General features: G+C 41.4%; 1 protein-coding gene across 1 annotated transcript; it reads left to right on the top strand.

Moving 5' to 3' along the window:
• Positions 1–47: 47 nt before the first annotated feature.
• LOC306972445 (nucleoprotein TPR-like) lies at positions 48–22,665 on the top strand. Its single transcript, XM_079569043.1, has 54 exons — positions 48–315; positions 1,778–1,882; positions 1,955–2,025; positions 2,166–2,256; positions 2,346–2,614; positions 2,721–2,813; positions 2,928–3,008; positions 3,097–3,184; positions 3,268–3,405; positions 3,475–3,569; positions 3,678–3,875; positions 3,945–4,052; positions 4,135–4,358; positions 4,418–4,581; positions 4,766–4,890; positions 4,966–5,114; positions 5,562–5,724; positions 6,000–6,134; positions 6,213–6,353; positions 6,434–6,641; positions 6,765–6,961; positions 7,041–7,181; positions 7,269–7,385; positions 7,460–7,663; positions 7,896–8,080; positions 8,823–8,970; positions 9,070–9,207; positions 9,280–9,411; positions 9,581–9,711; positions 13,170–13,380; positions 13,475–13,633; positions 13,743–13,856; positions 13,952–14,056; positions 14,136–14,339; positions 14,423–14,461; positions 14,586–14,774; positions 15,264–15,375; positions 15,462–15,649; positions 15,761–15,831; positions 15,907–16,082; positions 17,719–17,913; positions 17,991–18,103; positions 18,191–18,265; positions 18,366–18,587; positions 19,125–19,317; positions 19,479–19,684; positions 20,622–20,693; positions 20,780–20,874; positions 20,947–21,059; positions 21,136–21,234; positions 21,650–21,791; positions 21,910–22,007; positions 22,093–22,206; positions 22,403–22,665. The coding sequence occupies exons 1-54, from the start codon at positions 165–167 to the stop codon at positions 22,450–22,452; spliced, it is 7,545 nt and encodes a 2,514-aa protein (XP_079425169.1). The 5' UTR covers positions 48–164; the 3' UTR covers positions 22,453–22,665.
• Positions 22,666–23,335: the final 670 nt, after the last annotated feature.

Raw genomic sequence — 23,335 nt, 5'->3', positions numbered from 1 at the left:
AAAGTAGTTTATTTTGAAGGAAGAGATAAACTTCCGGTTCGCGACTCGTTTGACTTTACGCGTTCTTCTCATCATTAGCGGTTTGAACAGGTCACACAACTTAGTTTTAGTAGAGTTTGCCTTAAATTTCCCCGTGTTTTGGGGACTGTGGGACCGCAGTGGAGATGGCGGCCGTCCTGCTGCAGGCTCTGGAGCGGCCAGAGCTGAACAAACTTCCCAAAGGCATCCAAAACAAACTGGAGAGGTTTGTGACGGAGCTCCAGCATGCTAACGAGGAGCTGAAAACCGAGCGGGAGAGACTCAAAGCTGACAGTGGTATGTTCCATTCAAACTCCAATCTCAGACACGAGGCTGATTTGTTTCACTATAAACTTAGCAAATCATCTCTAGAAATGCACATACATTGTAAAGCAGTCATTTGAATCCCTGAGTCCGGAGCATATGCGCTCGTGTTAGCTTCTCCATCAAGGCTAATAGACTAAAGAATCCTAATCATGTCATTTCACTAAAGCTCATCATGAAGTTTTTGCCCAATGTGATTGATAACACAATGACAGGTTATTTTGGAGGTTAATCGGAGCTAAGTATGTAATTTAAGTTACCTACTTACTTACTACTCAACCTAGACGTTTAGGGTGAATGCAAGATATTACTTCAGTTCTGAAAAGTGTAACCTTGAGTCAATAGCCTTAAATTCTTGCTCTGCGGGTCTATTATAAGGATGAATAAAGTTAAACCCTGTGACATAAAGTATGAGCATCAAAAAGGAAGTTTACTCCAAAAAACACGTGGTCTGAGAAATGACATCTGTTTATGCCTTTTTGATTTAATCATAAGGGTATAATATTTGAAACACTGTATATCTACCTTATATACAATCATGCATTGTGCTATGGAGCAACAAATGATATGCAAGTTATTTCAAAATTCTGTGTATATATTTTTACTTTTAACACTTTTCATATTTCATACTTCAGGTAATTTGGGACAGTGTGAAATAGCAATAGAATTATATTTTCACCTGTATGTTAGGGCTGGGACGAAAAACGATTTGATTTAAAAGTCGAGTTGGTTGGTCAAATTGATTCGGATTTTCCAAAAATTGATCTAAAAAGAAAAAAAATGTTTTTTAGAATTATTATACATTTTTTTAAGCTCTCAGCTCTCTGCTCAGAGGCTGCTGTAGAAATGTGCCAAGAAGAACTGAGCCCACAGCAGGATTTTTTTTTTCTTTTTGCTCAATCCATATACAGTATAAATAATTTGGATGTTTAACAATGTTTGTTGCACAGTGACTTTTCAGTTAGAGAAAGGATTTCCCTTTGCAATAGGATGATCGCTTTTTCCGCGATTTTCACCAGTTGTTTTGGTGACTGGTGGGCAAACATGATCAAGAGGGTCATTTTATCAATCTGAATTGTAATTGAGCAGTGGAACTTGCAAAAAGTGCTTTGAATCAGCCGTGCAGGGAGGATATTGTAGTGGTAATATTAACAACCAAACCATGCAAGGGCTGCCTTTTAAAAGAGTCAAAATAAACATTTATATTTGTTTGTTGATTATGTTTCACAAAATATTTACTGGAACTTTACTAGGACTTGGACTACATGGTGCTCTCACATATTTGTGTTTTGTCCTTAAATTAAATTCTTATTCAGACTGACTTTTGCTCTGATTAATAGGCTTTGTTTTGTTGATTGTAAAGTTATGGACTACTGCAAAAATACAAGTTGGTTGGATTAATAATACAGCTAAATAATCTTTCATGTGTTTACAGAGCAGCAGTATTTTGACATTGAAAAGAAACTTGTGGAGAGCCAGGGGCAGTTTCTCACGGCCACAAAAGACTTACAAGTCGTGAAAGAGGAAAACAATAAACTAAGTAAGTTACCTGTTTGGTGTATTGATGCTTTTGTGATTGTTGTTTTGCTTGATGGCCTGTCTGTTTGTGCAGATGAGGAGCTGAGTGCCTTGAAGGGAATAGAGGCGGAAACCACAGATGAAAAAGCATCTCAACCCCAGCAGGTAGGCTCAAATCTTTAATGATTGTGCATCTTGCATTGTATAAATAGTTTTTAGCAATTAATACCAAATGCATGTTGTGAATACTGTATTGAGTAAATCTATAACAATAGTGTGTTTTAATGAGTAATATTTTAACACAGCAAACCAAAACAAAATATGAGATTGAGGCGGAAAAGAGGGAGTTGGCTCGGCTGCTGGAGAAGAGGACACAGGAGGTGGAGAACTTGACGGGTAATGATTTTAAATGATAAACAACATAAGATAAAGTGATAATAAACTATCACATTTTTGGATCTAATATTTGTGACGTCATTGTGTAGAGGATGTGACGCGACTGAATGAGAAGTTGGTTGAGACCAACAAAGTGAAAATGGACCTACAGCTGAAACTGGATGAGATTCAGTCGTCCGAAGCCTCCGTGCAACAGCGGGAGAAACGCATGGAGCAGGAGAAAGAGCTGCAGCAACAGAAGATCAACTGGTTAACGTCCGAACTGAAGGCCAAGACTGAGGAGCTTCTCGAGACGAACCGAGAGAAGGGCAAAGAGATGGTGGACCTACAATCCAGTCTGAAGCACTATAAAGAAGAGGTAAAAGCATTTTAGAATGAACTTTACCCAGAGGTTTGCTTTTATCAATGACATTTATCGGCACTGGTGAATTATTTGAATTAATTGAAATGTTGTTGTGTTTAAGGTGACTAGATTGGAAAGCCAAGTTGTCTCTCTAAAGGAAGCAAGTGAAAGTCAGACTAAGAGAGCGGAAGATCTTAACAACAAACTGAAGAAGGTACAAAAACAAAATCAGCTTTACTACTTGTCTTTAGATTGTTCGCTATTATGATGCTTTTTTTTTTATGCTGAAAATGCACAAGAACGCAATTCCTGATATGTTTCTTTTCAGGCAAAAGAAGAACAATGTGCCATGGAGGAGAAATATCGCAATGAGCTCAATGCACATATCAAATTGTCCTCACTCTACAAAGTAAGTTTGTGAAATCTGCCATGTATTTAGTTTAAATTTTGCTGCATTTCATAACACTTTCCCTGCGTATTATGTATTTCACCCACAGGGGGCAGCATCTGACATGGAAGCCAAGAACAGTGAACTGAACAGGGCCGTAGAAGGGTTCAGTAAGATGGTGAAAGAGACTGGGGAAGGTAAACTGGCTTATGGTATTTGAGGGGAAGTGCTCATGAAAATGATTTGCCTTTTTTTACTGACCTTAAAATAACTATTGCAGCCAATAAAGTCCTAGAAAAGAAGGTTTCAGAGGCTGAGGAACAGAAGACCCGCCTTGAGTCTGAACTCCGAGAGAAAATTAAAAAAATGGAGAAGGAGCTGGACAACGTGTCAGTGAAGGCTGCGGGCAAACACTGTTGTAAGAAGCACAGTCTTAAAGTTATGTGCTTCTTATTATGACCTTATTAAACTTATGTTTTTCCTTCAGGTGCACAGTCATTGACAGAGGAACAATTAGACGCTATGTGCCCTTCAGCGGCTGCCATCGCTGCCATCGTCAAACCTGGCATGAAGTTTTTTGATGTAAGAATTCAAATTACATCACTACTTCACTACAATGTGATAACGAATAATGATGTGATAAAGAATACTGAAAAACAATAGCAATTCTTCTTTCTCTTGGGTGTGTAGCTGTATAATGCCTATGCCGAGTGTCAGACTCACCTGCAGCTTGAGAAACAGGAGACACGGAGAGTGAACAGGGTCCTGGATGAGATCGTCCAGGAGGTCGAGTCCAAAGCGCCGGTCCTAAAACGCCAAAGAGAAGAGTATGAGAGCATGCAACGCTCCTTGGCCTCGCTCTGCAACAAACTGGAACAAGCGCGCTCGGTCTGTCCATTTACTGCATTTATATAGCATTTACTTGGATACAGATTACTAATATGATTCTGTCAATAGGAGATATACAGTCTGCAGAAAGAGAGAGAAGAATCCAAGCAGAAATGTGACGCCCTCGAACAGGAAAAGAATCTCACAGAGAGGCAGCTCAATGACACATCAGCTCAGGTAAAGCCAAGGTTCACAGGTTTTTATAGTAATGGTAGAATCCACATTTTTGTTAAACCTCACGTCGTCGTATTTTGTCCAGTTGTGCTCTGTTCTCGCGGAGTTGGAGGAAACGCGCGGGACTCAGGTGACCAGAAGCGACGGCAGCTCGTCGGACATCTCCAGCACAGTGGGGGAGAGCAGATCTCGCGAAGTCTCTTTCCGGAACATCCAGGAGCTTCAGCAGAAGAACCAAAACATGCTGAGGAGACTGAAAGAGCTCGAGGAGGAGAAGGACAAACGGCAGAGCAATGTCACATCAGAACGGTGGGTTTCTCACTGTGGAAAGTTACGCTCGCTTGATACTAACTGTTCTGTGTCTTTAGTGTGTCAGAGTTGGAGGCCAGTCTGAGCAAATTACAAAAAGAAACGGAGCAGCTGAAAGAGCAGAGAAACCAGCAGAAACAGCTGGCCGACTCGAACGCCAGACAGAGGGACATGTACAAAGCTCTACTGACACAGAGCACTGGCTACACCCTGCCGCTTCAAGGCAAGATTGAGAAAATAATGTTTCAAAGTTTCAATCCAGTGTATTGTGTAAACAACTAACCACAAACAATACTCTGACCAAAGTACCACTGCATGGGAGACTTTTCAGGGTGCAACACATACTCTCAACTCTGCAGATAGAGCTTCTAACTATTATAATAAAGCTGTACTTTTCTGTGTTATAGGACCAGACTCTTCCCCTCAGCCTACCCCGGTCCGTCCATCAGTGCCGGCCACTCGCTCCATGCCACAGAGAGCAGCAGCTGCAGAATCGGCACAGACGGCTCAGGCCAAAGCTGCACTGAAACAAGTACAGAACATATACAAGTGTCTATCAAGCTGATCTGAAATAGGAATATGTTTTTGACACAAACCGTTCTTCCAGCTGAATGATTCCTTCACGTTGTATAAGAAGGAGAAGGCGGAGAATGATCGAATGTTGAATGAAACCAACGAAAGGCTCCAGAAGCAGTTGTCAGAGCTCTCCTCCAGAAACGCAAAACTCACCTCTCAACTCGACTTTAGCAACAAAAGGTAAGACTATATATAATTTTTTTTTATTCTCAATAGTCTCATTTCTTTTGAGGTTTTCTTGATCTGCTGTGGCCAGACTATTAATCCATGGAGTTGATCTCTATTGTCGATTCCTATTGACAAGCTGTAATGTAACAGTGTCTCAGATGAATGGGTGGCAGTTTTAATCCTGCTGTTGCTTTTGTTGTGTCATTGGACAGAATGCTTTACCCACTTTGTCTGTGTGGTTGTTTGTCATATGTTGATGAATGAATCGTGGAGGCTTCTGTACCGATACCACAGATTTGCAGCCTCACTTGAGTCAGTCTACCCCAAGGCAACGGTGGATAGCTGCTTGTAAAGCCTAATACAAGTGCAAGCCATTAGTCTTGACTTGGAAACAGTGGCAGGCAGTCATAAATGCTTTGCCTGAAGTAGGTTTTTCTTCATACGTTTTGAATTGTCCAGGTATGAGATGCTTCAGGAGAATGTAGCTGCGAACCGCAGAGAGATTGCTGCTCTACAAGACCGGAGCCAGAAAATGACGTCCACCGCCCAGCGTCAAGAGCATGCCATCCACACAATGAGCCAAGATCTACGGCAGGCAAATGAGAAAGTGGCTCTAGAAGAGGTGCGCTTGTTATGAAGCAAATGAAATGTCTTAAACCTTGTTATTGTTATTGTTTTATCTCTAACACTCATTGCACCTGTATATCTGTAAATACACTCACGCTGTTGTTCTGTGTAAAATTGTTGTTGTCTTTATCATAGTTTAATTGTAATCTTACGCATGCCCCTATAGTCTTATAGTTTAAAGTTTATTATTTAACTTGTCGAAGAAAATTCCTAGTTGTGAACCTGTTCATAACCATGGCAATAAAACTGATTCTGATTCTTTACTCATAGGCTCGTGTGGCGAACCTGACCAAAGAGAAGGAGATGCTGAGGCAAGCAGAGAGTCGGCTCAATAAAGAAAAGGAGGCCATTTTGGCTGAGCAGCGTAACCAGAACTTACTACTGATCAACCTCAAAACCATTCAGGTACAATATAAACATCTTTTAACTGTGCTGGCTTCAACAACCCCGTCTACACCTCATCTTTTGTTGTTTGTTCTCCAGCTGACTATGGAGCGCACAGAAACGGACATTCGCCAGCGACTCAACAACAAGATCGAGCAACTTGAGTCAGAACTGGGCACCATGAAGACCAAGCTGAACCAGGAAGTGGCACAACGGCATGCTCTGGGTCGATCAATGGATGTATGTCTCTATTACTTTATGTTTACCTCCCTTTTATTAGCATTGTGAATTTGTTTAATGATTTTCCAACTCTTTCTCAGGCCCAGTTGTTGGAAGCAAAGAAACAGCTGGAGACACAGAACACGCTGCAGCAGAAGACCCGAGAGTTGCTGCGCTCGTCTGAACAGCAGGTGGTAGCACTCAAAGCTCAGTTGGCCTCTGCAGCTTCTGGGACAGACGCATCCTCCACGGGCAGCACACCAGCGCCACCTGCGGGAAGAGCAGCAGCACTTCGAACACCACTGCGAGGTACTATAACCATCACTTTCTTTTGATAAGGGACATTTTTATTACAATGAGTGCATAGAAATGAACGCAGTGCCACATTATGCTGAAGATATAACTCGATCTAACATGTATTTATGTATCTAGTGCGTTCCCCCGGGCCACCGACCTCTCAGCAGCCGACCGTGTCCGAACAGGAGCTTAATGAGATCAAGGGTCAACTTAGCGCCGCTGAGGAACAGAAGAACGAGCTGGCGGAACAGCTGAAAAACGCTAACACTCAAGTGGAGAAGTACAGGGGCGTGGTTCTCGCACTGGAGGACAGTCTGAAGAAAGAGAAAGAGGTACATCTGCAATGTCCTTGAGTAAGTTCATTTTGAATCGTTTACAGAAATTAACCTGATGTCTTTTTCGATGGTCCAGTCCCGCACTCCTCTAGAGGTGCGTCTGAAGGAGTCCCAGGATGTGCAGAAGCAGCTGGAGCAGAGGATTTTGGAGGCGGAGAAGCTGAAGCTGCAGGAACAGGAGGAGCGCAGGAAGGCTGTAGAGGCAGTGGAGAAACAAGTACGTCATTCTTCTCTTTAGTTTAGTCTTTAAACTTAATTTCCTTCTTTCATTGTGACTGTGTTTTTCCTTTTTGAAATTGTGCAGGTGATCGACGTCCAGCGCAGTCTGAGGGCCAGTCAGGTGGAGCAGCGTGAAGCTTTAGAGAGGTGCACTGTGGCGGTAACAGAGGAGCAGAAGGCCATACAAGAGAGTCTATTGCAGGTAGAGCGCTATTCTTCTCAATTGTTCCTCCTCGAAACGTGTGCTCTTTTCACTCTTGTGTCGCTTTTTTCCAGACCAAACTTGCAGCAGAGGCTCAGGCCATGTACGAGCAGGAGCTGATGCTTCATGCTGCCGATGTCGAGGCGATGCAAGACCTGAAGAAACGCTTTCAGCAAATCTCTACAACTAAACAAGAAGTGGAAGACAGATTGAACAAGACGACGGCCACTCTACAGGAGAAAACTGCGACATGGGACACGGCAGAGAAACATCTCAAGGTAGAAGTTCATCTATTTACTGGCACAGCTGCATATGAATATTATAGAGGTAATAAGAATGAACAAAACCATGAATTTCAGTGAAGTTTTTGGTGATGTTAATATTTCACTAGTGTGGTTTTCATATTGTGTAGTCTAAGGAAACAAAACAACCACAGTCCATTTGAGTTGTTTGGAAGTTTCAGTAGGTGCCGTACTATCATTAACTTCTTTTATATCTTGATTATTAAAGGAAAATTTGTCCAACGAGAGCCGCCGCTGTGAGGACTTGGGGAAACAAAACGCACTTCTCCACAAACAGATGGACGAACTGGCTGCTAAAAGTCGATCACAGCATCATGTGCCTCAACACCAAAATCTGGACCTGTCTTTCAGCGAAGAGGGGAAGACGACTGAACAAATACTAGAGATACTCAGGTAAAAATGAAGTCCACAATGAGGCCTATTATTACTATTGCACGGTGGTGCAGTGGTTCTATTCCCACTTCCCACTACCACTAAAATCAAGTAGGTTTTTAGGGAATAGATTCTCCTCTGGGGCCAGGGCTTCTCTGAAAACAGATTACTAATCTCAGTGGGATTTTGCTGTTTAAATAAAGACTCTCCCAAGTTTTGACATGAATCCCCTTTCTTGCACACCTTGGATGACATGAAGCGCCTATGTAACCAATCAGCTTAAAGCTTAAGTCGTTTTTTTCAGTGGCAGCAAATGTATTTAAATAATTTTGAAATATACTTTTCTGTGTAGTATAGTGTGAAATGGGGCAAAGAGCAGGGAGAGACATTCAGCATATTGATGCAGAAATACATATTTTGTTTGTCTAAAACTGAAACTGAGCTTACATGTAGTTTAGACATGAATTCCTTGCAGGCCTACTTTGTGTGAAAAGAACCACTGCGTTAAAATATTTGTTGCTTATGAATATTTTATGATTCTTCCATCGAGAACTGTTATATTGTGAAATCTGCCGCGTAATAGCCGCTCATTTATTTGTAAATATGTAATTGATCTGAATGCCCCTAAGATGTAAAGGTTTTATACAAATATTGTTATTTATACAAAGTTGTTTAATTGTTAATCCAGTGTCATCCCTACTACCAAGATTTTATGCATTTTTCAGATATTTAGTTTGACGTGACTTTAAATTGTGTGTCGTAGGTTTGTGAGGCGAGAAAAGGAGATTGCTGTTGCTCGATGTGAGGCGTCAGATGGAGAGGCTCTTCGGTACAAGCAGCGTGTCGAACATCAGGACCAAGAGCTGAAGGAGCTTCAGGATGCTTTGAACATTGAACGTGTGAAGATGCAGGTACAACAGTTTGCTTATATTATTTATCTTTAACAAAAAATAAAAAATGAGTCAAAGCTTAGTATTCTTATTGCTAGTTTTATTGATTGTATTCCTCAGACAACAGCCAAGACTCTGGCCCAGCAGGAGCAGCAGCTGAAGAGGATGGAGACGATCAGTTCTCTTCAAGAAACCATCAGGATGCTCAGACTCGACAGAGACAAGCTGGAGCATGAGCTGAAGATATTCCGGTCCAAAGTCAGTAATTCTACCAGTGCGCACCAATATATAATGTTGGATTATTTTACTTTATCTGCTCTCGTCTGTCAGGTATCAAAGTTGCAGTCAGACATTGCTCCGCTGCATCAGAACCTGTCCGCACTGTCCGAGAAGAACGGCTCATTACAGGCTGATAAGAGGATACTGGAGGACGACATGAAACGCTGGAAGCTCAAAGCCCAGGTAACTTGTGCATGAATGAAAACGACAATAAGACCTGCTGAAGTGGACATTGTTTTCCCAACATATTATTATTACCTCTTTTCTACATTATGTACTATTGTTTATTCATCATAACAGTAACAGAATTAAGATTTCTGTTACTTACTACTTTCTTTCTCTCCTCCCAAAGCAACTGGCCAGTCAGCAGAAAGATGGCGACACCGAAGAGAAACAGAAACTCATCACGGAGAGAGACGCTCAGCAGAAACGCGCCGCACAACTCATAGAAGAATCAGCCAAGTTAAAGACCGAACTGGCCAAGTAAGAACGCACTTTTTACTTGCATTTTATATCACTTCTAGGCGTAACAATATCACTATCACATGGACCTAGTAGTAGCTGGTATTTATTGAGCAGTAAGTTTCATTTTGGGCTGTATTGGTGGGCCATATACAGTGGGAAATGGGGATATTCACAAATATTTGACAATTGGCTGTGGTAACATTCTATATCACTCTGGCAACAGTTAAAGAACATTCTATATCACTCTGGCAACAGTTAAAGAACATTCTATACCACTCTGACAACAGTTACAGAACATTCTATATCACTCTGACAACAGTTAAAGAACATTCTATATCACTCTGACAACAGTTACAGAACATTCTATATCACTCTGACAACAGTTAAACAACATTCTATATCACTCTGACAACAGTTAAAGAACATTCTATATCACTGACAACAGTTAAAGAACATTCTATATCACTGACAACAGTTAAAGAACATTCTATATCACTGACAACAGTTAAAGAACATTCTATATCACTCTGACAACAGTTACAGAACATTCTATATCACTGTGGCAACAGTTAAAGAACATTCTATATCACTCTGGCAACAGTTAAAGAACATTCTATATCACTCTGACAACAGATACAGAACATTCTATATCACTCTGACAACAGTTAAAGAACATTCTATATCACTGTGGCAACAGTTAAAGAACATTCTATATCACTCTGGCAACAGTTAAAGAACATTCTATATCACTGTGGCAACAGTTAAAGAACATTCTATATCACTCTGACAACAGTTACAGAACATTCTATATCACTGTGGCAACAGTTAAAGAACATTCTATATCACTCTGGCAACAGTTAAAGAACATTCTATATCACTGTGGCAACAGTTAAAGAACATTCTATATCACTCTGGCAACAGTTAAAGAACATTCTATATCACTCTGACAACAGATACAGAACATTCTATATCACTCTGACAACAGTTAAAGAACATTCTATATCACTCTGGCAACAGTTACAGAACATTCTATATCACTCTGGCAACAGTTAAAGAACATTCTATATCACTCTGGCAACAGTTAAAGAACATTCTATATCACTCTGGCAACAGTTACAGAACATTCTATATCACTCTGACAACAGTTAAAGAACATTCTATATCACTCTGACAACAGTTAAAGAACATTCTATATCACTGTGGCAACAGTTAAAGAACATTCTATATCACTCTGACAACAGTTACAGAACATTCTATATCACTCTGACAACAGTTACAGAACATTCTATATCACTGTGGCAACAGTTAAAGAACATTCTATATCACTCTGACAACAGTTACAGAACATTCTATATCACTGTGGCAACAGTTAAAGAACATTCTATATCACTCTGGCAACAGTTAAAGAACATTCTATATCACTGTGGCAACAGTTAAAGAACATTCTATATCACTCTGGCAACAGTTAAAGAACATTCTATATCACTCTGACAACAGATACAGAACATTCTATATCACTCTGACAACAGTTAAAGAACATTCTATATCACTCTGGCAACAGTTACAGAACATTCTATATCACTCTGGCAACAGTTAAAGAACATTCTATATCACTCTGGCAACAGTTAAAGAACATTCTATATCACTCTGGCAACAGTTACAGAACATTCTATATCACTCTGACAACAGTTAAAGAACATTCTATATCACTCTGGCAACAGTTAAAGAACATTCTATATCACTGTGGCAACAGTTAAAGAACATTCTATATCACTCTGACAACAGTTACAGAACATTCTATATCACTGTGGCAACAGTTAAAGAACATTCTATATCACTCTGGCAACAGTTAAAGAACATTCTATATCACTCTGACAACAGTTAAAGAACATTCTATATCACTCTGACAACAGTTACAGAACATTCTATATCACTCTGACAACAGTTACAGAACATTCTATATCACTCTGACAACAGTTACAGAACATTCTATATCACTCTGACAACAGTTACAGAACATTCTTTATCACTGTGGCAACAGTTAAAGAACATTCTATATCACTGTGGCAACAGTTACAGAACATTCTATATCACTGTGGCAACAGTTACAGAACATTCTATATCACTCTGGCAACAGTTACAGAACATTCTATATCACTCTGACAACAGTTAAAGAACATTCTATATCACTGTGGCAACAGTTAAAGAACATTCTATATCACTCTGACAACAGTTACAGAACATTCTATATCACTCTGACAACAGTTACAGAACATTCTGTATCACTCTGACAACAGTTACAGAACATTCTATATCACTCTGACAACAGTTAAAGAACATTCTATATCACTCTGACAACAGTTACAGAACATTCTATATCACTCTGACAACAGTTACAGAACATTCTATATCACTCTGACAACAGTTACAGAACATTCTATATCACTCTGACAACAGTTACAGAACATTCTTTATCACTGTGGCAACAGTTAAAGAACATTCTATATCACTGTGGCAACAGTTACAGAACATTCTATATTTCTCTGACAACAGTTAAAGAGTCTATATCACTCTGACAACAGTTACAGAACATTCTATATCACTCTGACAACAGTTACAGAACATTCTTTATCACTGTGGCAACAGTTAAAGAACATTCTATATCACTGTGGCAACCAGTTACAGAACATTCTATATTTCTCTGACAACAGTTAAAGAGTCTATATCACTCTGACAACAGTTAAAGAGTCTATATCACTCTGACAACAGTTAAAGAGTCTATATCACTCTGACAACAGTTAAAGAACATTCTATATCACTCTGACAAGTTAAAGAACATTCTGTATCACTCTGACAACAGTTACAGAACATTCTGTATCACTCTGACAACAGTTAAAGAACATTCTATATCACTCTGACAACAGTTACAGAACATTCTATATCACTCTGACAACAGTTACAGAACATTCTATATCACTCTGACAACAGTTACAGAACATTCTTTATCACTGTGGCAACAGTTAAAGAACATTCTATATCACTGTGGCAACAGTTACAGAACATTCTATATTTCTCTGACAACAGTTAAAGAGTCTATATCACTCTGACAACAGTTACAGAACATTCTATATCACTCTGACAACAGTTACAGAACATTCTTTATCACTGTGGCAACAGTTAAAGAACATTCTATATCACTGTGGCAACAGTTACAGAACATTCTATATTTCTCTGACAACAGTTAAAGAGTCTATATCACTCTGACAACAGTTAAAGAGTCTATATCACTCTGACAACAGTTAAAGAGTCTATATCACTCTGACAACAGTTAAAGAACATTCTATATCACTCTGACAAGTTAAAGAACATTCTGTATCACTCTGACAACAGTTACAGAACATTCTATATCACTCTGACAACAGTTACAGAACATTCTATTCTGTGGTTTTGTGAGTGATGAACCCTCCTTTTTTCAGATCCAACGCCAGCTCTAACTCGGCCCAGTCTCAGCTGCAGACACTAAAGGACAGTTTGGGACGGGTCACTTCAGAACGGGACAATGTGAAGAAGGAGCTGGACGCCAAAAACAACGACATCCTGGAGAAAAACAAAACCATCACCCAGGTGAAAAAGATCGGGCGTCGTTACAAGACTCAGTACGAGGAGCTCAAGGCTCAGCACGACAAGGTAAAAGATGTTGATTGTGTTTTAGTTTGCCTTTCCTCGTTACAGTTCATTTTACCTCATGCATGATATTAAAACTGTATTTGTGTCGCTGCAGTTTGTCCAGGAGACGACGGCTAAACAAGGAAAAGAAGCCGACTCCAGTCAGGAGGCCCAACAGCACCAACAGCAGCTCACTCAAGCCCAGGAGGAGCTGAAAAAGGCCAGAGAGGAGCTGAGCAGTGTCAAAGAGGAGATGCAGAAGAAAGTGGACGAGGTTTGTAACGACTTGTCTCTTTGTTTGTTCAAATGAAATAGTAAAGGCTCTGTTGCAGATTCTTTAACATGTAGGTTTTTGGGGATGTATAATAATTCTGTCGCTTTAGATTCAGAAATCCAAACAGGAGTTGGAGGATGCTCAAAAGGAAAACCAACAAACCAAAGAGAAGTTACAAGAGCTTCAAAACCAGCTGAACCAGAACCAGACCCAGTTCACACAGGTATGAGCACAAGAAACGATGAACAGATTTACAGCATTTATTATGGAGAATTGATAAAAGGATACATTGCATATATTTTTTTTTTCCTTTTTTAGGTTCAGTCTCAATTCTCTCAAACTCAGACTCAACTCCAGCAAAATCAGAACCAGCTCACTCAGAGTCAGAAGGAGCTGCAGCAGGCCAAGACTCAGAGCCAACAGGTACAAGTCACCTTTGTATGTAAATGAGCTTGTGTCCCTTAACAGCAAATTGTTAAATGTGGCTTATATTTTTGTATAGCTGCAAAACCAGTTGAAAACGGCTCAGACTCAGGCTCTGGCCCGGCAGAACCAGCTCCAACAGGTCCAAAGGGAGCTGCAGCAGACCAAGGAAAGCCTCCAACAAAACCAGAAAGAACTCCAGCAGACTCAACAGAACACGCAGCAGAGCCACAACCAGGAAGTCGGCAACCTCAAGACGGCCATGAGCCAAGCAGAGGGCAAGGTCAGCTGTACGGTTTATGCCACAATCTCGAGGTTAGAAGGCTTGGGTGACCGTGGACTAATGGATCTTTTTTCTGATCATAGCTGACAGAGCTTCAAGGCCAACTAGACAACCTACAGAAGGTTTGTGGAAAATATGTTTGAACGTATCATAATTAAGAGATACAAGGGATAAAAGTGCAGGCTCTATATATATGTCATCAAAACTATTAATATTTACGCTGCATTTTCTCTGTGGTTTTATTAGACGTTGAGTGAGCGCGAGGGAGAAGTGAAGCGTCTTGAGGAGCAGCTGACTGAAGCGAAACGGACGATAGAAGCCGCCTCATCCGCACAGAGCTCAGAGGCCGCTCAGAGCCAGAGTGTCCAGAGCAGCGAGGGGAACGCGGGAGGGGATGCTGCACGAGAGGAGGAGCTGACCAAAGTCAGACAGGAGGTACTGTATAATTTATCTTCAACCCTTTGATTAAATACAAAGAGCATTTGCTAGATTCATATTTGTGAAGAGCCCAACAAATTTTGATCAGTTTACTGTGAGCTTACTATGAATGTGGGGCCTGGACCTGGACGAAATTGGGTCTGCATCAGGACTGACCCCAGATTGGATCACGACTAAAGCATATTTAACCAAGACTTTCCCAGATCTCTCATCTCTAGAGACCCATGTCCCATATAATGTATTATTCAGGCTTTTTACAACTACTTTAGACATCTTAGCCTTGGTTTTATTTCCTATTAAATACTAGAGATTGATTAACTTAAAAATCCCTTGTAAGGAATGAATGTACTAGGGTTGGAAAGCTGAAAAAGAAAAGGTTTATTTTGTATATTAGATGAATAAAAGCCATGAAATCTGTACTTGTATACAGCTTAATTTAAACTAGCATATTTAATTAGGTAGATTAATATATCTTATTTCTTTCAGATGACAGAGTGCAAGAACAGGGAGGAGCAGCTCAGGCAGCAGATGACTGACAAAGAAGAAAAGACTAAAAAGGTTATCTTGGCAGCCAAGACCAAGATCGGGCAGCTTAACAGTGAGTACATTGATATTGCTTTTACATTTTTGCAGATATTAATGTTGTTGTTGTCATGCCACCCTAACACTGACGTTTTCCTCCAGATGCTAAAGAGGCGCTGAACAAAGAGGTGGAGGAACTGAAACAGGACAAAGAGGAGCAGGAGGTCCGAATGAACGCCATAAAGTCCCAGTACGAAATGAGACTCAAGCGTTTGGACCGAGAGCTGAGGGAACTGAGAGAGACCCAGACCGAGTCCAGAGAGGAGCCCCAGGACCAGGGCAGCTCAAAGGTATCGTTAGTGCTATAATCATTTTAACTTCTGTATTATACAACTTATATTGTGTCCAGTTAGTACAGTACGTGCCTGGTATTGTTTAAACTGGCCTGTTGTGTTATAAAGGGTGGTGATCAGGCCAGACCATCGGAGCAGAGGCAGATCTCTTTGAAGAGCCCTGCGCAGGATCGTGGAAGGTAGATAAACCAATTCAAAAAATGTGTACACAAATCCAACACAGGAGATCACATAGAAGCAATTCCCCGTTGCAGCTCCAGTCTGTCCGAGCCTCCCACGGCGAACATCCGTCCCACCACAAGCACGCCGTCACCGGGCAGCAAGTCCACCCCCCGAGCCAGCATCCGACCCATGCTTACTCCAGCATCGGTGCCGACGCCAACTCCCACCGCCACCGTCATGCCGACCACACAGGCCGACAGTCAAGAAGGTATTCAGTCGTCCAGCACCGTCATATGTTCAGCTGCGGTTATTATTACAGACGAACAAACCCATTTGCCTGCGACTGATGTTGGTGCAGGGGTCTCCGAGTAAATTCCGCTGGGGGCCAAAATGCATCGGGAGTGTATTGCCAGGGTCCATGAACAGACTTTCCATTTACCACGTGATCGTAATGTGTTGTTTATATCTTGATCTCTTCTTATGTCAGTGCCCTCTGCTGGACACGTGTGACTTCTTTCCTTTATTTAACCTTGTAACACCCGCCTTAACTGAGCACATTTTCTCCAGTTTGGCTTTACCCAAATCTAAAAACAGGACTTGACTGGAGAGCTAGAGTTAGTGAAGGCCAATGTAACGCCTCTTTTGATAAAATGATCTTTTTCCTTCTGTTGTCGCATTTTCTTCCTCTTTTTTTTTGCCACTTTTTGTTGCTCCTTTGTTATGTCAATGTCAATGTCAATTTTATTTATAAAGCACATTTAAAACAACCATAGTCGACCAAAGTGCTGTACAAGAACAGTAACAATATGTACAATAAACACAATAAAAGTTAAACACAGGTAATATATAAAGGCACAAACTGTATCTGGTCTACATGGAACCGAAGGCCAAAGCAAAAAGATGAGTTTTTAATTTGGTTTTAAACTCCTCTACAGACTGAGCCGAGCGCACATGTAGAGGAAGGCTGTTCCAAAGTTTAGGGGCCGCCACTGAGAAGGCTCGGTCACCTCTGGACACACGCTTGGATTTAGGAACAGACAAAAGGAGCTGGTCTGCAGACCTCAGAGCTCTGGAAGGACAGTAGAGCTGCAGCAGCTCTGACAGATACTTAGGTGCCAGCGAATTTAGGCATTTAAAAACAATCAGCAGAGTTTTAAACTTGATTCGAAAGGGAACTGGTAGCCAATGTAAAGAGGACAGAATGGGAGTGATGTGCATTTTGGACTCCCTGCAGGCGCTGGATGGATTTAAGGTCCAGCCCTGTGTAAAGGGAGTTACAATAATCCAACCTTGAAGTGATGAAGGCGTGGATCGCCTTCTCTAAATCTTTTTGTGGCAAGTAGGCCTTAATTTTCGCAAGAAGTCTTAGTTGGAAGTAGCTGGCTTTTACAACTGATCCAATGTGTTTTTCAAATTTGAAACAAGTATCAAAAGTCACCCCTTTGTTGCTTTTTGTGGCTTTTTTTTTATTGTGTTTTAAAAACTTAAAAAGATAACTTTTGTTGGATTTTTGTACATTTTTTGCTGCACTTCATTGCTTTTTGTCACTTTTTTGTAGATTTTTTGTAGTTGTTTTTTTACACTGTTTTGTTGCATTTTCATCTTCATTATCTTCAAATTTTTGTTGCTATTTTGAATTTTTTTCGATTTGGGTAGTGCCAAACCGGAGAAAATATCCTTGGGCCGGATTTGGCCCACGCACCGCCTGTTGGAGACCTCTGCTGTAGTGTCTCATTGATATCAGTATGACTTTATTTATTATCAAACCAAAAAAAAAGTTTTTCTCGCACCAACTGCAGCCTTACCAGTTCAAACCATGCCTGTGTCACAAAAAGGCTGCCTAAAATGTTCTTCCATTTATACAGTGTGCCAAAACAGATCAGTGAAGCCTTTTCTTTCCTCAGCCTCTCTCGGTGGAGGAGCATCTGTTCACTCGACCAGCTCCGGTTTGGGCAACACACCGACCACCGTCTCGCAGCCGACCAGCAGCCAGGCCACCGCTTTTGTCCATCCCACTCAGCAGCAGGCGGCCAATCAGGAGCCAGGAACTAGTATGGAGGCGGAGCGTCCGTCCACTTCCTCCGCCTCTATAGCGCCTGGTAAACTGACCTCTGGACGAGTAATGGAGCCGTATTGAAAGTCTTTATAATGTCATTTTCATGGATGTGTTTTACAGGTTCAAAGCGAAATAGAGATGATGATGAGGAGGAAGAGGAAAGCAGACCAGAAAGTTCACGCACTTCTCCAACCATCAAAAAACTTCGACTGAGGCCAGCGATGGGTCTGCAGGTAAAGGCGTGACCTACATTTGTACTGGTGTTGGAAAGTCTCTTCTACTTTTCTGATTTACTGTATTTGCTCTTCATTTTACATAAGGTTGAGGAAGAGGAGGAGGACATTGAAGATGAGCTCGGAGAAATTATGGAACGACCAGATTCAGCCAACAGTGAGGTCTGTACAGAGAGACACATGAACGAATTTTATAGACATTTTACTTGGGTTGTGAGAGAGAAAATTAACAACAAAAACTACTTCTATTTTCCATTTGAAGGCGGCATTCCCGACTTTGGCAGCAGATGACGAGGACATCGAGGATGAGGGCGTTTCCCAGTCCGTGCCCTCAGACCAGACTCGGGCTGTCGTCCGGGATGTGATCATAATCGACACAGACAGTGAGAGCCGCGAGAGCAAAGAGACGGAGAAACAGGAGGAAGAAGAAGAGGAGGAGGAGGAGGAGGAAGACGAGGAGGAAGAAGAGGAGCAGGAGGATGAGGTACCAACTATCCCAATGTGACAAGACATGCAAATTAGAGTTTAAGATATACCGCAACTAAATGAGCTCACTCTGGTAGTCTGCATCTTTCAGAAAATACAAACAAATTAAACAAATAATGACCTGACACCCTCCTCAGCTGTCCGAAACCCAAGTGAGATCTGCTGGGTTCTACTTAAATGACAGAAATACTCCTCTGTAAAGAGAAGGCTGTGGTTGCTGTGTCACAAAAAGTGTAGCTTAAACAAATCAAACTGATAACATTTGCCTACCATCCGTGGAATCCTTCAAATAGGGTGAATAAGTCACATTTTGTTATGATGAAGTCAGATTTTCTATAGAGCATAGAGAGACTATAATAGTTTTATTATAGATCTCTGGATCAAACTGATGCATTCGCTCATCGTCTTTAGGCTTTTGCCTCTTGCATTTGTGGGTAAAGCCCAGCACAGAACCTATAGATCTCTCAGTCAAACAACAGGTCACAGTCACCAACCATCATTATCAGTTCTAGATAATGAATGTTCCTCATTGTAGTACAAGGATGATGATGACGACGACGATGAAGAGGATGAGGATGGTGATGCTGGGATGAGGGCAGCAGAGGGCAGTAACGAGGAGAGCAGAGACGTGGATGAGGAGGACGAAGAAGAGCCGTCAGAGAGCCTTCATTCTGAAGACAACACGACCGGAGCTTCAACGGAGCGAGACGCCGAGCCGTCACACAGTGGTAATCAAGTATTAACATATTAAGATCTGAGTCTGCCTTAATAAACTTATCATAAAGAATTATGATTTAACTTCTGTGTGAAACTACTTTTTATACAGCTCCTGAATAAAATAACTAAAATAACGTTCCACTTCTCACATTTGTAACTTGTCCCCTCTCAGGCGAAGGCAGCAGCGGTGCATCTTCAGAGGCTGAACCCCACAGAGACCTGGTCCATCTGCCGCCTCTGTCCACCGTCCCAACTCCTTCCCCCTCCTCGTCCTCCCTCGCCCCCCGTCTGCCCCAGCCCCGAAGACCCCCCCACTCTGTCCCACCACGGCTCTACATCCAGCCCCCTGCGCCCGAGCTGGGACCACCGCACACACAGGTAATGGCAGGAACCTACTCAATGAATATGTTATGGTCCATATTTGTATTTTCTGATTCTTCGCAGGGAGGAATTTATAGGCGCCTTTCACAACTTGCACTTCTTAAAGGAATAGGCCACCGTTTTTACATACTGAGATGCTCTTACCTCACTTTAGACGTGTTAATATATCCCCGTCTGGTCTTTGTCCGTGTGCTCTGTCACGCAAACGGAGCACATACGCAGCCTCTCCCACATGTCATATAGCTCCAAAAAAGCTCACGATAGAAGCTACCAAGCTCTTCCACGTGTTCCCTATTTAAATAAAGTTACGCGAAGTGTTTTCATGCGAAGTATATTTACACAGAAATGTAACGTGTCGATTTTATAAGCAGATAAAAAAGGGGGACTATATTGTGAAGCGTAATGATACGAGGAGTAAAACGTCCGCGCAGTAACTCCTAAAGGTTATTGAAGTGAGCGGGGGAAGTCTTTAGGAGTTACTGCGCGGACGTTTTGCTCCTCGTATCATTACGCCTCACAATATAGTCCCCCTTTTTATTTGCTTATAAAATCGACATGCTACATTTCTGTGTAAATATACTTCGCATGAAAACACTTCACGTAACTTTATTTAACTCGGCTAAAGTGAGGTAAGAGCATATCTCAGTATGTAAAAACGGTGGCCTATTCCTTTAAGGGTCATTGTCACAGAAATATAGGAAAACTAGCCTGAGAGTTTGTGAAATTTATTCAAAGGCTTTGTAATTAGATAGACCGGGTTCTTCCCACAATTGTCTGAGTTTACAATATACCAAAGGACAAACAAAACAAAATTAGCTCCACTACTAGATTAAAATCAGGTGTAGTGCCTTTAATTACTTGTCTTATATTCGTATGGGGTACATAAAGAAATTTTACACTGTCTGATTTATGTTTCTGTTTTGTTTCTTTACAGAGGCAGTCGTCCCAGCTGCGGAGACAATCAGTTGGGCGTGGACTTCAGCTCACTCCAGGAATCGGCAGCACTGTAAGTCAAAAATGAAAAGCAAGATGTGTGAAATCGACAAACGCATATAAAATGAAATAAACTTTTTTTTATTCATGCTCTTACAGCAGCAGCATTTCTTTGACGATGACGACAGGATGGTCCCCAGTACGCCCACTCTCGTTGTGCCCCATCGCAACGACGGCTTTGCGGAGGCCATACAGTAAGAATTATAGCAACTTCAAAATGACACTTGTTTATCGTAACTTGTGTATTATTTCTGTTCCGTGCCCAGCTCTCCGCAGGTGGCTGGACTGTCCACTAGATTCAGGTTTGGACCTCCAGAAGACCTCTTGCCTCAAGCTTCAGCCTCGCACTCTGATCTGGGACAGTTGGCTTCGCAAGGAGGTACAGGAAAACCAAGCCTTTTTTCACTCGGCTCAAATGTGTATAGTCATTTTAATCATGGGCTGTCTCTGTTTAGGTTTAGGCATGTACGAGTCTCCCCTGTTCTTGGCGGCTCATGACGAGGATGGAGGAGGGAGGAGTGTTCCCACTACTCCCCTGCAGGTGGCAGCACCAGGTGGGACTACACAGAAGCTCCTAGATTAACTTCTTAACCCCCGCCTTAACCGAGACTGCATTTCCTCCAGTTCGGCTTTACCCAAATGTAAAAGCTTCTTACAGCCTATAGGCCAATGTGATGCCTCATTTGAAAGCTAAGACCTTCAAGACTGATTGTGGCTTTTTTGTTTTGTTTTAAGGGTTTTTTGTCTTTTTTCCCTGCTTCCTTGCATTTTCCTCACTTTTTTTTTTTTTTTTTTTTTTTCTTTTTTTGTGTGTGTGTTTTCATCCTAATTTTCGTCATTATTTTGATGCATTTTCTTTTGAAGCTTTTAGATTTGGGTAAAGCCAAACTGGAGAATATGTGCTTGGTTCTGGTGGGGTTTAAGAGATGAACTGTCCCCCTTCTCCTCTCATGCCTGTTTGTCTCCCAGTGACCGTGTTTACGGAGTCACTGCCATCGGACGGCGCCGACAACATGGCGTCTCAGTCCGTTCCCATGGTAACGGCCTCCACTGGAATGGCCTCGGCCGCAGACGATGCTGATGAGGTTTTCATGGAGCACGAGGCGGACGGGTGAGAAACCTTTGACTGGAAATAACCGAATTATTGTCTTGGTCTTATCTAATTCTTAATTAACTTGATAGTATTATAGCAGGTTTCATTGCCTTTACTATACGTTGTTTGTGCCCAGTGCTGGCATCGAGTCCTCTTTGGACAGCCAGGCCGACATGGACTCAGCCGCTCAGCAGAGTGAAGACGCAGCGCTGCCCTCCACCAGCCAAGACCCTGGTACATCTAGTCTTACATTCAAAACTTTTGAAGTGCTCTGGTCAACCAAATTAAACTGATTTTAAATGTAATTCTTCCTTTTCAGACACCAGCAGTGCCACTCAGAGGCGGACCTTGCCCAGTCAGCCGCTGTTCTCCAGCCTTTTGGGACGAGGGGGACGGGGAAGAGGCGAAGGCAGAACTTTAATCAGCCGCAGAGGTAAGGAAACTTTCCTTTTGTAGTTTTGTCTCGTAGTTTTATAAATTTAAATTAAAGTAACACCACAATTTTTTCTCCAGGGCATAATTTAAACGTGTATTTGACGCTTTATTACTTTCAAGTCATGATAAAGTTGTATCTTCCACAAGTTGATGAGAAAAGCTGTTTATTGGACTTATTTTATTTTTATTTCTAGGGACATATTCTCGAGGAGGAAGAGGCATGGGTCGTGGAAGCTTCCTTTAGTGGTGACGTCCCCACATGAAATGTCTTTTGTCCAGATGCTGCATTTTAGTGTTTCAGTGAACGTGCTGCTTTAAGCCCGGGCAGTGTAAAGTATGACAAGTTTGTGATCTTGTTGATTGTAAACATTTAGTTTTCTATTTTATGTTTCTTTATGAAGTTGGTTCTAGTTTTGTAATTATGTCGCTGTCTGATTTAATGCTGTTCCCTTAAATAAACCTGTTTTATTAAAAAGTAATTAACATGAAATGTGAGTTTGCGATTGATTTGCAGTTATATATACTGTAGGGCTGTGGACTGATAAACAATACCTGGATGGTTTCAAAGAAAAAGTGTAGGTACCACTGGTATTGTACAAATGGAAGTATAGAAAGCAGGTCCCGAAAAAATCTCTTTAGATCCAAGTTTTAAAGCAGTTGATCCTGCATTTAAGGAAGTGACCAATTTGTTTCAGCTCAAATAAATGAAACAAATTTAAAAGAAAAGAGTTTTTTATGGACTAAATGAACATTATTGTTCTGTTTTCTGGTTCAAGACGACAAATATTTTAGTATAGGTATGGGAAAATGTTTCGTTCAGGTATCTGTCGTAATCCAAGTATCGTTAGAGCCACAGTACCTAGTTTGTTGACTGAAGGGCAGTGTGTGTGCACTAAAGTCACTCGTATCAGTACTGAACATGGGTTGCATAAAGCTGTAAACAAGCAGTAGTTTGTGCACACAACCATCCCTTAATCTCTTGAAATCAGTCTCTGCAAACTGTGCTTTGCAATAGAATCTGGCAACCCAAAGCGCAGAGTTCATTCTGCTTTCTGATTACATAATTGGCTTAAGGAACAAAGTTAAACTTGTAAACATAAACAGCTTGTACATCATGTAAATTGTTT

The sequence above is a fragment of the Gobius niger genome, assembly GCF_951799975.1.
Source record: "Gobius niger genome assembly, chromosome: 13".
NCBI lineage: Eukaryota > Metazoa > Chordata > Actinopteri > Gobiiformes > Gobiidae > Gobius > Gobius niger.
This window is presented reverse-complemented; position numbering and strand designations above follow the sequence as displayed.